The sequence below is a fragment of the Capsicum annuum genome, chromosome 10 (assembly GCF_002878395.1).
Source record: "Capsicum annuum cultivar UCD-10X-F1 chromosome 10, UCD10Xv1.1, whole genome shotgun sequence".
NCBI classification, from domain to species: domain Eukaryota; kingdom Viridiplantae; phylum Streptophyta; class Magnoliopsida; order Solanales; family Solanaceae; genus Capsicum; species Capsicum annuum.
In genome coordinates this window covers 124,429,748-124,445,484 of record NC_061120.1, presented here as the reverse complement: position 1 = coordinate 124,445,484, position 15,737 = coordinate 124,429,748, and the positions used below count along the sequence as shown (strand labels likewise).

Below are 15,737 nucleotides of genomic sequence, written 5' to 3'. Positions count from 1 at the left end.
TCGGCTTCGGGTGCCAGTCCGGCCCGATGGGATTTTGGGGCTTGACATAAGTTATAAATTTACATGTTTTATTAATTTATCAAAACTTAGCTCATGACCCCTAAAGGTTTAGGGCTATTAAGATATGTATTAAAATTAAATTTGAGGATAAGAAGAAAGGGAAAAATAAAATATAATAACAATACTAATGAAAATAGTCATTTTTTCATTTTCTTTTTTTTTAATATTATATATATATATATAACATTTTAAAATATCCTTCAATAAATTTATGAATAATTAATTTTTAAAAAATAGAGTCGCTCGGGAAGTTCCTACGTATCTCACTAAAGAGTGAGAATCAGACCCTCGTAGTTCATGAAAACTAAATTTTTATTTTCAAAAAATTCATTATTATTATTATTATTATTATTATTTTAGAAAAAGATAATTAAATTTGGAGGACAAGACACTTTTGTATTTCGCCAAGTTGCCTAAAGTCAGTCAACAATCAAACGGCCTTCCAAATAAATGTCAACGAGCACGTAGGATGCACATGTTGGTCATTATAAAGTGGGTCACCTGTCCTAGACAGACCGACCCATGTGCCGAGTCCCATTAAATCAAATGCACATGATGCAAATAAGGCGGAACCTAGGGTGTGTTTGGTATGATGGAAAATATTTTCCTGGAAAATAAGTTGGGTTTCTACTTATTTTCTCATGTTTGGTTGGTGAGTGGAAAATATTTTTCAGAAAATATTTTATGATGTTTGGTTGGTGAGTAAAAAATATTATTTAGAAAAATATTTTTTAGTATTTGATTGGTGAATGAAAAAATATTTTTTAGAAAATACTACTAACTGTTAACTAGTATATCAGTGCCTCTAGCAACTCAACAATTTGTAAGAACTAATTTAAGCCTAACAAATAATATCAATATCGAATACTAAAATATTACAATCACTAAATTTAAGCAACTATTAATTAGAAAATATAGGAGACACTTTTCAACATTTTCTCAGAACAATCTCGTGATACTAAAATCAATAGAAATATAACGGAACGACAAGTTTATTCAACCTCGTGAAACAAGTTACATCGGTGACAAAATGAAATATGCAATTAGCAAAAGTAACATAGGGGAGTCGTCCTCTATGCATATGAAAATAACAATACATTTAACGAACATTGAAAATAGGAAAAATTTGGGCTTCACTATTTTTTATTTCAAGCAGTGAAAAATTGAAGCAAAATGGTATGGACTGTGTACATCCTACCCTCCCCAAACCCCACTATGTGGGAATACACTGGGTTTGTTATTGTTGTTGAAAAATTGAAGCAAAGTACAGTAAAAAATATTTTCGAGTATTGTAAATTTTTTAGAAGTGTGAATTTTTTGAGTCATGTGAATATGAGTGTTGTTGGGGTGGGAATAGGGGTGGGGGCGGGGGTATAAGTTACATTTGTCATTTTTCGGACAAGGACTTCCCTAGGTCCATGAGGGAAGTCATTTTCCTTCAAATAGAGGCAAATGAGTTATCTTGGAAAATGTTTTCCCAATATTTTACTACAACCAAACAAGAGAAATAGGAAAATATTTTCCAGAAAATATTTTCCATCATACCAAACACACCCCTAATAAGGATAATCAAATGTTGAGTTTCAGCTCTTCTAAGTTTAGCCTAATAAGGATAGGTGTTTAGACTGGCTTACCCGAGCGGACACTCGAGTCGTGGAGGGACAACTTGTTCGGTAGCAGTGATACTCCTCCTTCATTGTGGATCCAACGCCCGCCTAACATGTATGACTAATAATCCTTCACCAGGCACCTTAACACTTTGGCTATCTTAAAAAGAAGGCAGGATGCATGCGCTGCATTCCTTCTATCCTATTTCAGAGACTTAGAGGGATGCGCGAGAGAAGACAGTTTATAATATGGTTCAACAATATCAAAGTGATAAATGAGCAATAAGTAGCATATTAGGCCGACAAACACAATATCAAAAATAATCAAAGAAAGTAAAAGTCAGTATTAAAAGTTTAAATTCTAATATGTCCCAGCAGAGTCGGTAGATATGTCACACCCCTTTATTGCTCGAAGGGTCGAGTCAGAGGATTTTTTCAATTAAAGTGACGATTTTGAATAGAAATTATTTATTTGCAGATTCGCCACTTGGAATTGAGTTATGGTGGTCCAAGTCACCTTTTTGAATCCATATTCAAAAGAAAATGACTCTTTATTATGGTTTGTGAAAATAGAAGACCGGGTAAGGAATCCTGTTGATCGAGGAGAAAGGGTAGTGTGAGGCACCCCTCGAATCTCGTGATTGTAGCACGGTCACTTTTATTAACTTATCTTGACTTAAACTATTTTTAAAAATTATGTTAAGGCCTAAAATTTCTCATTTTTACCATACCGAAAATATTTGTTTACACTTCTTATATTAAATAAATTTGTGAAAGTTAATTTTAGAAAAATATTTGCCAAAGTGCATTATTACATCCTTAAATTTTTAAATGTCTCAAAAAGATGCGTACGCCGCATTCTTAATTGAGACGAATTTTTTAAATATGCCTAAAATTTGCCTAGCGTTACAGACGTTGGTTCGCTACTTGTAAACTCATAACAATTTTATCTATTCGAAATGCTACTTATCTTTAACAATAACCTTTAAGCAAAATTTATTCAAAGTGGTTAATTAATTTAACAAATAAAATTATCAAACTTTGTTAATTACAATAAATAAAAATAACGAAATAATAAAATAAATAAAACACATAAAGCTACTCATATTATGTTGATTTTAATATTAAAGTCTCTAGATCTAAATTTTTCATATTAATACAAAAATTCAAATCACAATTTAGAGACAACTCAAATATAAAAGATTCTGAAATATGATTCAAACACAAATCCCCAAAGAATACAAGAAAGCCGAAACATATGATACACCAACCCAAACAAAATTCAAACAAATTCACGGTTTGGAATTAGTTTTTGAAAAATTTAGCACTGCTGACACCGTTTTCCAACGGTTTCACCGGAACAATAGCAAATATAGTGACTAAACATTTTTCAATGATTATTTTGGTGGGTTCCCGACGAGGGGTGGCTGATTTTGGCCATTTTTAGTGTGCTTTGACCGAAATGGGGTCAAAGCCCACCCGTCGGTGGTCAAATCCGGCGTGGTGTGGCAAAGAAAATGGAGGAAGGGGCAACACGGTGGCTGGTGATGATTCCGGCGAGGTGATTTTTCAATTTTAATGGGTTTTTCGAGGAAAAAGAGTTGGATCGGTGGAGTTCGCCGAAGATGGTGACGGGACGGGCTAGTGGCGCCATTTGGCGGAGAGTCGCCGGTATTTCACTGGTACGCAGACATTTCTGGCAGTTTTGAATAGCCTTTCTCGGTGAATATTCGCCGGAACAATCGGATCCTCCTTTTTCATCGTTTGTCTGCATTTTTCACTATCTCTCGTAACTCTCTCCGTCAAATTCACTAGAGATCCGGTGCCGGCGATCTACATTGAAGGACCCACTCTTTTACTTTCTTTTTTCCCTATTTTTCTTTCACTATTTTTACTTTTTTGCACGTCTCTGTGTGTATGTAGAGTGCCTATAAATTCTCTGAAACATGAAATTAATCTATGTGGAATATGAGTATGTGTGTGCATAGTGAATTGTGTGTGAGTGTGTTCTATGAATAACCATTTTTTTCTTTTCCTCTTTATCGATTCTATTTTAAAACTTGACAGAATTAACACACGATATTGTAATTCCCAGCATGTCTACTGAACAAATATATTAGCACTCAGTAAAATAATACGATATATAGTAACAAAAGATTTACATAATCAAATATTCATACGGAATAGTGCATTGTGGTTATTCACATATTTTCATTCAGGCTTTTTCATAACAAAACTCATAATATCAATGATTTAAGATCAAAGAAAAACCTGTGATGAATTAAGATGAACATTGACGCAACAAAGTTGCTACCGAAAACTTCAAACCACAAACTCTAACTTCGAACTCAAGTCGTCCCTCTTTTCTTCTATTTTTCTCCTTTTTCTTCTACTGTTTTTTATTTTTCTCTCCTCTTTTTTTTATCTGACTCTGTGTTTTCTCTCTGTCGTTTTCTATTTCTGATTATCTGATCTTTCCCCGTATCTTCTGAGGGGTGGAGAGAGTTATATGTCAGAGAGTGGGGGAAGAATTTGAGAAAAAATAAGGATCAGATAGGGGTGAGAAGTTGGGTAGTTTTATTAGGATAATGCCTTTTTTAATTAAAATATATATATATAATAGAATAATAATGATAAAATAATAAAATAATATTAACTAATTAATTTTTATATTTAAGAACATATAATAAAATTTTGTAATAATCCAAAATAAATATAATTAAGAGAATAATAAAACTACTAGCCTATTTATTAAAATTAAAAGAGATATATATATATATATATATATATATATATATATATATATATATTTGAATTTTCGTATTATTTATAAACAAAAATAAAAATAAAAATATTCCAAAAATGTAATTTTATTTATTATTTTTTTATTTATTTTCAATCAAAACTTATTAAAATGAAATAAAAGCTAAAATAAATATTGGAAAAAATAAAAATAAAAATATTTAATGCCAAAAAATATATTAAACTTGGGGAGGGTCAAAAATCACGTGTCTACATCTATAACTCTTGCCTTAGAAGCAAGACTTAACTCAAAGATTTTCAAATAACAAGTTATGTTCTACAAGCAAGACTTGACACTACCACATTGTTTCTTGATTTATGAGATGTTCTATAACTCTTGCTCTAGAAGCAAGACTTAACTTAAGAATTTTCAAATAACAAGTTATGCTCCACAAGCAAGACTTGACACTACCACATTGTGTCTTGATTTATAAGTTATTCTATAATTTTTTCCTTAGAGGCAAGACTTATCCCAAAGAATTTCCTAACAATAAGTCATGCCCTTAAATTTGCTTTGATGTCAAAACAAGAAGATCCATTTGCGAATTATCCAATATTTTATTTATTATCAAAATATAATAGAAGCTGAGGAAAAAAAGAGAACAGACAAAACAGAGAAATAAAAAAAGATTGAGAAAAAAAAAAAAAAAAAAAAAAATAATGATTGAAACCATTGAATTAAAAAAAAGGAGAGAAATGAAGAAAAAAATAATATTTGAGAAAAAAATAAAAGAAAGATAAAAGTTGAGACAAATGAATTAAAATGAAAAAAATTAAAAGCTAAAGTAAAATAATTAAAATAGAAGTTGAGTGACAAATGAGAATAAGAATAAAAAGTTTAAAAATATTTAAGGTGTATAATGTCAGAAATATATTTATACTATATATAAAGGAAGGAGGATTAGTTTTTAAAACTTTTGTTATGGAAGTCAAAAAGCTAAAGCCCACTTTTGGGTCACTGCATGTAATTTCGTGAACATTTATACATTGTCAATTTTTCTCTGAGAGGTTAAACAGAAGTATTCTATTTTAATAAAAAGAAAGATTTATCATATATTGTTTTATCAATATTTTTAATATATACTTCAAGAGAATTAGATCAATAATAAGCTTGGAATAACGGAAAGAAATGTGTGCTGTAAAAAATTAGGGGACGAGTTAATATATAGTTCCTGCATTCTATATATACTCCCTCGGCTCATTTATAGTTGTCACTTATTTTTTAAAAGATATTTATATTTGTATTTTTCACTTTTGATATATCAAGAAAAAATATTTTTTTTATAATTATTAATTACTTATTCTCCAATTCATTTTCGAATACCTAATAACTAAAGTATTGCTTATATGCGGATTTGGTGCTTCTTCCCTAATATCATTAACAAACTAGTTATTAATGGGACATGAATACAAGTGAGAATAAACTGTTGTTTCTCTCCTCCTCAAAATAATGATGCTAATTAATAAAGTTTGTACACAAACAGGTAAAAGGAAGCTATCTTGGTTCAATTAACGCATTAATTGCTTTGAGTTTACGTTGCGAACTTAACCTGAAAATAAAAAACGTATTTACTACTTAAATTTTATATAGAAATTGTTGAAAGTTGTTGAACAAACAGTGAAACATGTTGATGTTAATGTGGGAAGGTAGTCCAATATTTTGGACCTTTTTGCCTTTCCTCTTCTTTGCTACGTCTTCCTTCGCGAAACACTACGGTACTTTCTTTCCCTTTTTGTCTTTTTGTAGTTTCTCATTCTTATTATATACAGTTGAAATGTTTATTTTGAGTCTGATCCATTATTAGATAGAAAATGTCGACGCAAAAATACTTTGTATGACTACCATCTTGGATTCGTCTCTCATTCTTCTGTTTTTATTTCAGGGGGGCCTGCTTATGATCCTTCGGCTTGGACAGAGGTACTAAAACAAACTTATTTAAACAATATTTAATAACTGCAAATCTAACATAAGGCGGGATTGGCTATATATATGAACCGTGTGTGATCATATTTCTTCATTTTTGTTGACAGTGTCAAGCGGAGCCAGAGGCGCCACTTTACAATGGAGGAATACTAACAAACAAATTTCCAGTATATAAACCAGTCAAGGATATCAATGGGGACATGGTTTATTCACCTACTTTATCCTTGGAAAATCTCTCTCCAGGATCAATTTATTCCTTCTCCAGTTAAGTTCTTTATATATGATTTCTTGTATTTTCTGGTTTCTAGATCTCTCATCATTTTCGTTGTTGTTATTTTTTGGTTGTCATCATCTTGTTGTATTTTTGTTGCTAACATATTATCATGTCATGCTGTTTTTTTAGTTTATCCAGAAAGGATGTCATACTTTCTCATTTAGGAACAATTTACTCCTAATTTCTTTTATTATTATGTAGTGATGTGTTATCTCATTTTTATATTTATTTTTATGCTTTTATATTTATTATATTGTTATGTATTTTTGGCCGGAAATCTATTAAAAACAACGTCTCTACTTCATGATATGAATTGCGTATATTTTACCCTCCTTATATCGTACTCTCTGAAATATGCTGAGTATATTGTTGTTGTTGAACAATTTACTCCTCAATACACTGTCCACTCTACTAAAAATAAATTTTGACTTTTACTTATCTACTTTAACACATCAAAAGAAAAGAAAAATATTTTAGCCTTAATATCAATTAGTCGTTTGCAAATAATGTAGAAAAATTATTTATTTATTTCAAAATAATTTATTGTGTATTTAAAAATTAATTATGAAAGAGTATTTGGAAAGTCATGAATTTTATAAAAAAACGAGCGGAAAAAAGGATTTATATTATTTTACTTGAAAAGAGGGTAATTGCAAATGCATGCATTACTTCATCTTGACACTTGTCTTACACTTGTGAAGAATACATTGAGAGTGAGTCTTATCAAATAGTTAAAGGACAAGTGTTAATACACTTGGCAAGAGGAGAGGCTTCACTTTAGCCCCTAAATAGGCTACATTTTTTGCCATAATGCGGTAACAAAACTTTCATATTTCCTTTAGTTTTCTTACTCCATTTTCCCATCTCTTTCTTCTTTTTTTTTAATTATTATAATTTAATTAAAAGGGCGATATTAGTTCTATCATTTTTTAAAATTATCTTGTTGGTAGTTATATCAGAACATTCTTTAATTAATTAGAGAAGTGTTTGTTTAATTTTGAAAAAATATTTCACACTGTTGAAATAATTTTTTAGGACAGTGTCTAGCACGACTCAAGTTTAATTAATATATTACTTAAAATCATTTCACTATAATATTTATTTAATATTCAGTACCATTAATTTGTTAAGAAGTAATTATATTATTGTTATAATTATTATATTGATTATAATATTATTACTTAAGTAGTAATATTATTATACATTGTTATGTTATTATACTGCTACTATTATTATTGTTATATATTTTATTAACAGTTAAATAATATTGTTATTATTATTTTACCATTGTCTCCAACAAATAATTTACCAGGTCTATTTAAATTATACATCAATATTATGAACATTGTGGTAAATTCTTTTTATTTATTATTTCTGTCAAACACTAGTATCTAGACGTCAGTTTAAATTCTTAAAGTAGTAGTGGCTCTTAACAAAATATCAAGAAAAAACATATAGGTATTATGTGATATAACAAATTGGTATTTACACAGGCTGGGTGAGAGTGAAAAATTTAGATTCTGCTCTAGTAACAACTACATTGAAGCTAGACACTGCATATTCAAAATGTATAGGTAGTGTTATAGCAAAGAAAGGATGTTGGTCTTTTCTCAAAGGTGGTTTCCTTTGGGATTCACCTTCCAATTCTTCTCAAATAGATTTCCAGGTATATTAAGCCATTTCCTAAGTGATTTTCCCATGTCTTCTTTTCTTGAAAGAAAAAGTTACATCTTGTTTTTAATCTTTTGCAGAGTTCGGAACAGACAAAAAGGTTCGTGGATGTAGAGATTATTGCCTATTCGTTACAACCATTCACTGAGAGGCAATGGAGAAGAAATCAATTTGAAGGGATAAACACGGCAAGAATTAAGCACCATTGATATCTTATTTTGACTCAATCAAGTTACAATTATGTAAAATTCGGTCAAACAGAAAATTTAGTTGTATTTCAGGAAAGGAAGCGAGCTGTTATGATCCATGTGGTAGATAAAAATGGATTCATTGTGACTGGGGCAGCAGTCAAAGTAAACCAAATTTCAACGGATTTTCCATTTGGAACTGTGATATCAAGAACCATTCTGGAAAATTTACCTTATCAGGTGTTTTTTTTCGTTTGTTAATAGAACAAACAGTAAAAATTTCTTGTCACGATTCATCCTCATTTCATTAAAGTGAACAATGTTATTTCAGAAATGGTTCCTCGAGCGATTCAAAACAACAGTTTTTGAAAATGAGCTCAAGTGGTTCAAGACAGAGCCACTACCTGGGCAACTGAACTATACTGTAGTGGATCAAATGATGGAATTCGTCAGAAAAAATAGTCTTATAGCTAGAGGACATAACATGTTCTGGCCCGACCCCATCTATGTACAAGATTGGCTCGAAAACATGACAGCTCCTCAGCTGCAAAGAGCGATGAAATTCAGAATTGACAGTGTAATGAGTAGATACAGAACTGAGTTTTTTCACTGGGATGTGAGCAATGAAGTCCTCAAGTTTGACTTTTTTGAGAAAAAACTCGGACCTAAAGCTACCTTGGATATGTTCAAGAAAATACACCGTGAAGATCCACTAACAACCCTATTTCTCAATGAATTCAACATTATCGAACAATGTGACCCGAAAGCCAACGTGGACAGTTACATCAATAAGTTAAAGGAACTCAAGAAGGGCGGGGTGACTCTGGCTGGTATTGGGCTAGAGAGTCATTTTTCTATACCAAACCCTGGTTTCATGAGAGCTGTTCTTGATAAATTGGCAACCCTAAAGCTTCCTATCTGGCTCACAGAAGTGGACGTCAACAGAGTGCATGGACTGGAAGAACAAGCTTTATACTTGGAGCAAATTTTGAGAGAGGCATTCTCACATCCAGGTGTGAACGGGATCATGCTTTGGTCAGCTCGTAGCGTAGGTGGTTGCTACCAAACGTGCCTTACGGACGAGAAATTTCAAAACCTGCCAACCGGGGATATCATTGACCAGCTGCTACTTAAAGAATGGAAAACTGAGACCAAACGTGGCAAAACAAATGAGTTTGGTTCCTACAATTTTCGAGGTTTCTTAGGCGATTACAAGGTTTCTGTCATTTATAATCACACAGTCTTCAATTCTTCCTTCTCACTAGGCCGTGGTGTCGAGACTAAGCACATTACCGTTCATGTTTAACCAAACCTAGTAAAAATATAATGTAGCTCTGAATAAACTGAACAATAAGTGGTCATTTACTCCGATTTGTATGCGTAAACAGAATAGTTTTGACTCCTTGTATTGTCAAAATTTTAATTTTTATCCTAAATTTTGAGATTACCGTCTTTCAGGCGGCTTAACAAATTTAGTCGTCTAAAGTTAAATTTTAGCAAGAGGTTTAAAATATATTCAATAAAATTAATTTTTGTCCGTATCATACATATATCTTGTGTATGAAAAGTGTAGTTCGTGCGACGTATGTGCATCTCTTGCGATGTACGCACATCTTAAGTTCATTTCTTGTACTATACGTGCATCTCGTTGTCAATTAGTAAAAATATTTAGATCACATATATATTATCGTTAGACATGTGTGTGAGTATACTACCATTGTAAACTATCTTCAAGTTTAATTTATTTAATATCTTCAAGTTTAATTTAATATTTTAAAGCAAACTTAAGCATATAATTAAGCTAAATAGGAGCACTTTAAAAAAAATCAAGCGGGGTAACAAATAAAAATATTTGAGCGACTCCTCATCCTCCGCTATTTTTCTCTCTTTTTTATATCTCTAGCCTTTTCTTTTCTTTCATTTTCATTTTTCATTTTCTTCTGTTGTCTTTTTTTTCTTTTTCGTTATTTTTTTCATTTTTTTTCTGCTCTCTTCTGTTTTTAATTTCTATTTCTCTTTCTTCTCTTTTTTCTTTTTCATTTTTCTCTTTATTGGTCTTTACATTTTTATATATTTTTTGTTTTTTCTCTCATTTTTTTCCTTTTCCTTTTCTTATTTTTTTTCTTTTTTTCCCTATTTTTGTTTCTTTATTTTCGCCTTTTTTTTTTTAACTCTTCTATCTTTAACTTTTATTTCTCTTTTTTTTTTGTCCTTTTTCATTCTTTGTTTTCCCTTTTCTTTTTCTATTTTTTTTCTTTTTTTCCTATTTTTATTATTTCTTTTCATTTTTTTTTTACTTTTTTATATGTAACTTCTCTCCTATCTCTATCCTTTATTTTTTTTCTTCTTTCTTTTATTCTTTTTTTACAGTATTTATTCTCTTTCTCATTTTTTTTATTTTATTTTATATATTTTTTTTATATTTTTGAAAAATATGGCTACATCGAGCACAATTCATAGATGATAATTGAAAATACCACAATTATTTATTGTATTTATATTCATACCATTATTTATATTTTTATGTTCATTGATACAATTATATTTATATTTTATAGTTCACACTTGCATATGTATGTATTTTATAGTTCGCACCATCATTTATATTTCATATGATTCGTACTTGTATTTAAAGAATCATTTTGTATTTGTATTTTATAGTTGAATGTATATTGTATTTGTATTTTGTGATTTTATTTTTTTTATATTCGTATTTGTATTTTATTTTTGTCAATACACTTGTATTTTAAAAGAATTAATTTATATTTATATTTTTAAGTTGTCTGCATATTTTATTTGTGTATGTAATTTCATTTATTGTATTTGAATTTGTCGTTGAATTTTATCATTTGTATTTTTAAACAACTGAAAAAGAATTATAAGAATTTTTCTTCCTATGAACACTTATATTTGCATTTATTGACACGAATTGAATTCTATTGATATATTGAACAATAAAAATACAAATGATAAATTATACAAATATAAATGTTATCTTTATATTAAATGATATATGTTTAAACAACTTGAATCATACGTATACAAATGATACAAGTTCATATACAAATATAAAAATAAATTTGACATACAAATACGATACATTGTACATATATTTGTATATTTTAAAGTCAAAAAATATAATTAATACATATAATTATTTGTATACAAATACAAATGATTAATCGTACATATTCAGGGTTAAACTATTCAAATACAAATACTCCCTCTGTTTTAAAAAAAATGACCTATTTTGACTTGACACAAAATTTAAGAAAAAAAAAAAAACTTTTGAATCTTGCGACCTTAATGTGTCAAATGTACCAAAATGTCCTTTAATCTTGTGGTCCTAAACATGTCATATGGAAAGTTGAAATTAAAGCATTGCCAAAATAAAAAGAAGTCATCTTTTTTAAACGGATTAAAAAAAAAGTAGGTCATTCTTTTTTAAACGAAAAAAATAATAATTTAGTTAAAATATATAATTTGATGTAAATAAATATAAAATATATATAAATATAAAATACAATAACAAAAATATAATCAAAAGAACGAAAAAGAAAAATGACAAAAAGAAAAAAATGAGACAATAAAAAAACATACAAAAAATTTCAAAGAAAAAAAGAAACAGTAAAAAACGACAAAAGGAAAAAAAAAACTGAAAAAGAAAAAAAAGAGAGAGAAATAGAAAAAGATTATTCATACCTATTTTGAGTTTTAAACTCGTTAAAAAGGATTCCTATTTTTTGAAATAGAATTTTCAATTAATTTTTGATTAATTGGATGAATGTGATTTAAGGAAATTAGAATTATTTTGCCTTCTTTAACTCAAATTGTTACCTAAATATAAGACAATTAACTATATTTATATATGTATTTAATGTTGTCTTACGCATCAAATATCTATAAATATTATTATTTAGGGTAACTAACAAAAGATTGCTATGTGTCTTCTAAGTAATGGGTCTTTTTTTGCTATTTTTAAACTTTTCACTTTTAAAGAAAAATCTAAATAATTTACTTTACTTTTAGTAACTACTATGGGCCCCTAAAAGTTACTTTGCTTTTCCCGAAAAATTCTCTTGAAATTAGTAATACATAATTTAAGAAAAAATAAAAATATATATAGAGAGAGAGAACATATTTTTTAGAGAAACTTTCCTATATATAGAGAGAACATATTTTTTAGAGAAACTTTCCTAAATATATTACTTGAAAATAATATTTACTATTTATAGCAATATAGCTTTAATATATGCATAATTTACTTTTAATATATAAGATAGATTTTTTATCAAAACAAGCATAATATATCTATATTACATGCATAATTTAGTTTTTAAACATATATAATATATCTACATTGCATGCAGAACTCATTTTTAATATAGAGTACATCTTTTAATCAAATAAGTATAATATATTTTAATACACTTTTAACACATTTATATTACATACATATATAATACATTTTTAATATATAATAATATTGCAATAAATGATAGTACTTTTTAAAAACATAATATATATATATATATATAATAAAATAAAAAATATATTTAAACAGTAAGTATTTTATAAAAATACTCAAATCAATAACTTTTTCCTTTTTTAAGAAAAAAACAATATGGCCCATGCTATCATCAAGCAGCACTGCGTCAATAGAGATGAAAAAATTTATTTTGCATCCCATACGCCACCTCATACTTGTACAAGGTATCTACATATTTGACAAATGGACCTTTGGGTCCCAACTGCCAGACCGATTCCTTTTCTTCCCTTTTGCATTTTCACTTTAATTAACTTTTTGTTTTTGTTTGACAAATCATTTTTGCTCTTTGTTTTTTGGAATTATCTTTTCTTTATTGCTTTCTTTATTTTCTTTGTTTACCTTTTTCTTTCAATATTTTTCCCATACTAAGTAAATTGATGGCTTTCTCGTTGTAATTTTTATATGTATATATTCATAAGAAAATCAAATTTATATAATACTTGCTATGTCTCACGTATTTGTCTTAATTTTTTTTTCAGTTTCAAAAAAAAAAAATGTTTCTTTCATTTTTGATATTTTTTAACTTAAATTTTTTAAGTGATATATTTTAAACCACTAAGATTAAAGAATATTTTGATATATTTTTCATAGTTTGAATTTAAAAATAGAAGATTTAGAAGTCCCCTTTATTTTCTTAAATTCTATGACAAAATAAAATCAGACAAACAAATTAAAACAGAGAAAGTATTGTCTCCGTTAGTTAAATATATGAATGATCACTCAACTTATAATAATTTGTGTCAGAATTTTTCGGCACTAATCATATTTAATCGGATTTCAATAGGTACCGAATGTAGAATCAAAAAATTTGGCCACTAAAGTCACTCTTTGCATAGTTAGCTTCCATTATGATTTTACCTTGAAATATAATTTTTGATGCCTATTTAATGATGTGGTAACTCTAGTTTTTAGAAAAAAAAATTACAATTAAAATTAATATTTAAATTTATTTAGGACCCACTCATTCTAAATTTGATCCAATTCTAATAAAGCGTACTTAAAATAATTTTGCTATATAAAAGATGCACTTAGTAAAAAAAAAATGTGACGGCTATTCAATTTCTAATATTTTAAATATTATAGATACTCGTAATAACATAACTATAATAAACAGTATAATATAAATTCTAAAAAATAGATTTACCACGAAATTCAATTTTAAATTTTTGATATCTAATTTTTCCATCACCAATAAAAAAATATAATAAAAACGAAAACAACAATCACAATCAAATGATCAAAAAAAATATTTTGTTACAAATATCTACAAATAAGAATTAAAAGGGGAAAAAAAAGCAAAAAAAGAAACTTCAAGCAATTTGTGAAAACACAAAGTAAGAACAACAAAACAATATAAAGTAACCTAAAACAAAAAGCAAAAAATAATTTGTTCCCCCAATAAAAGAAAAATAATAGTTAATGACAAAAGTTATGAAAATTGGCCTGGTAGCTGGAGCCCAAAAGTTCATTTGTCAAATATGTAGACACCTTATACAACTAGTATGAGATGGCGTATGAGATGCAAAATAAAAATTTTCAATAAAGGTTATATTTCAAATGCATTTTCACAAAGTGTATTCGACTTTACACACTCAAATCCCATCTTTGGTTTCATTTGATTTTGCATAAAAGTGGAAAACCACTTAGTAAAAAAGTTAGATTACTATAAGTTAGATTACTACAAAAGTCTATATTAATTAATTACCCCTAATCCTAAACCCAAACTCTTATATATTGCATTAAGTACAACCTCTTATATTAACTATCCCATTAGCGGTTGACGTGATTTTTATTTTCCAGTATTGATTTAAAACAGAGTGAGCTTACTATCGCTCGAGACTGATCCTCATCTATATATTCTAATTTAGTCTTTTGTACTTGAGACAACTTGTATATATTATGCATATTTTGAATTCTGTCTAGTTTTTAAGGTATCTTTTAGTAGCGGTTCTAGTACCGATCTTACCAGGTCTTGGGACGGATTTATTTGTATATTTTGATTATTTTCCTTCTCTCCTTTGGATGCACATTATATATTCTTTATTTGTGTTTCGCTTATTATTACTATCATTACCATTATATGTGGTCTTTCTGATTTTCGTTCGTTAGCCCGTTACCTATTATTTCGGACTATGACTTAGCTTGTCAATTGATAGAATAAAATAGACGCTATCATGACTTGAAAAATTGAATCGTGTCAAAGCATATGCTTAATCTATACTATTAGCCTCAACAAACTTAGCAAGTATGCAACAATTAACCAAAGACTTGTACTTTTGTTTTATTACATCATTCTTAAAGGAAAATGAGTTTGTAGTATTGTCCTTTTCTCCCACATTCCATGAAAACTTTCAAATGTAACAACATTATTTGCTGAAAAACTTTGATTCCTTCGTGTTTTCTTTGTTGCCTTTACTCACATATGAGGCTGTTTGGTCATAAAAAATATTTTTTTTTAATTTCTTTTTTTATTTTATTAAAGTTGTAGTGTTTGACCTTAAAAATTTTAAAAATTATTTTAAAATTATTTTCTGGAAGTAAGATATATGTCAGAGCCCAGTAATTCAAAAAATACGGAAGTAAGATATATGTTAGAGTTATTAGAATTTACCTATAAATTATAAATTATTAAATTAATTATGCGAAGACCATTTAAAAATAG

General features: G+C 28.4%; 1 protein-coding gene across 1 annotated transcript; it reads left to right on the top strand.

Moving 5' to 3' along the window:
- The first annotated feature begins 6,071 nt into the window (after window positions 1-6,071).
- LOC107845847 (endo-1,4-beta-xylanase 5) lies at window positions 6,072-10,204 on the top strand. Its single transcript, XM_016690343.2, has 7 exons — window positions 6,072-6,185; window positions 6,353-6,387; window positions 6,501-6,657; window positions 8,161-8,333; window positions 8,419-8,526; window positions 8,620-8,766; window positions 8,858-10,204. Exons 1-7 carry the CDS (start codon window positions 6,095-6,097, stop codon window positions 9,830-9,832), a joined length of 1,686 nt encoding a protein of 561 aa, XP_016545829.2. The 5' UTR covers window positions 6,072-6,094; the 3' UTR covers window positions 9,833-10,204.
- The last annotated feature ends 5,533 nt before the right edge of the window (window positions 10,205-15,737 follow it).

Coding starts and splice junctions, on each gene's coding strand:
- LOC107845847 (XM_016690343.2), top strand. CDS start 6,095: ATGTTGATGTTAATGTGGGAAGGTAGTCCAATATTTTGGACCTTTTTG. Junction 6,186..6,352: donor TTCCTTCGCGAAACACTACG/GTACTTTCTTTC, acceptor TTTTTATTTCAG/GGGGGCCTGCTTATGATCCT. Junction 8,767..8,857: donor TGGAAAATTTACCTTATCAG/GTGTTTTTTTTC, acceptor ATGTTATTTCAG/AAATGGTTCCTCGAGCGATT.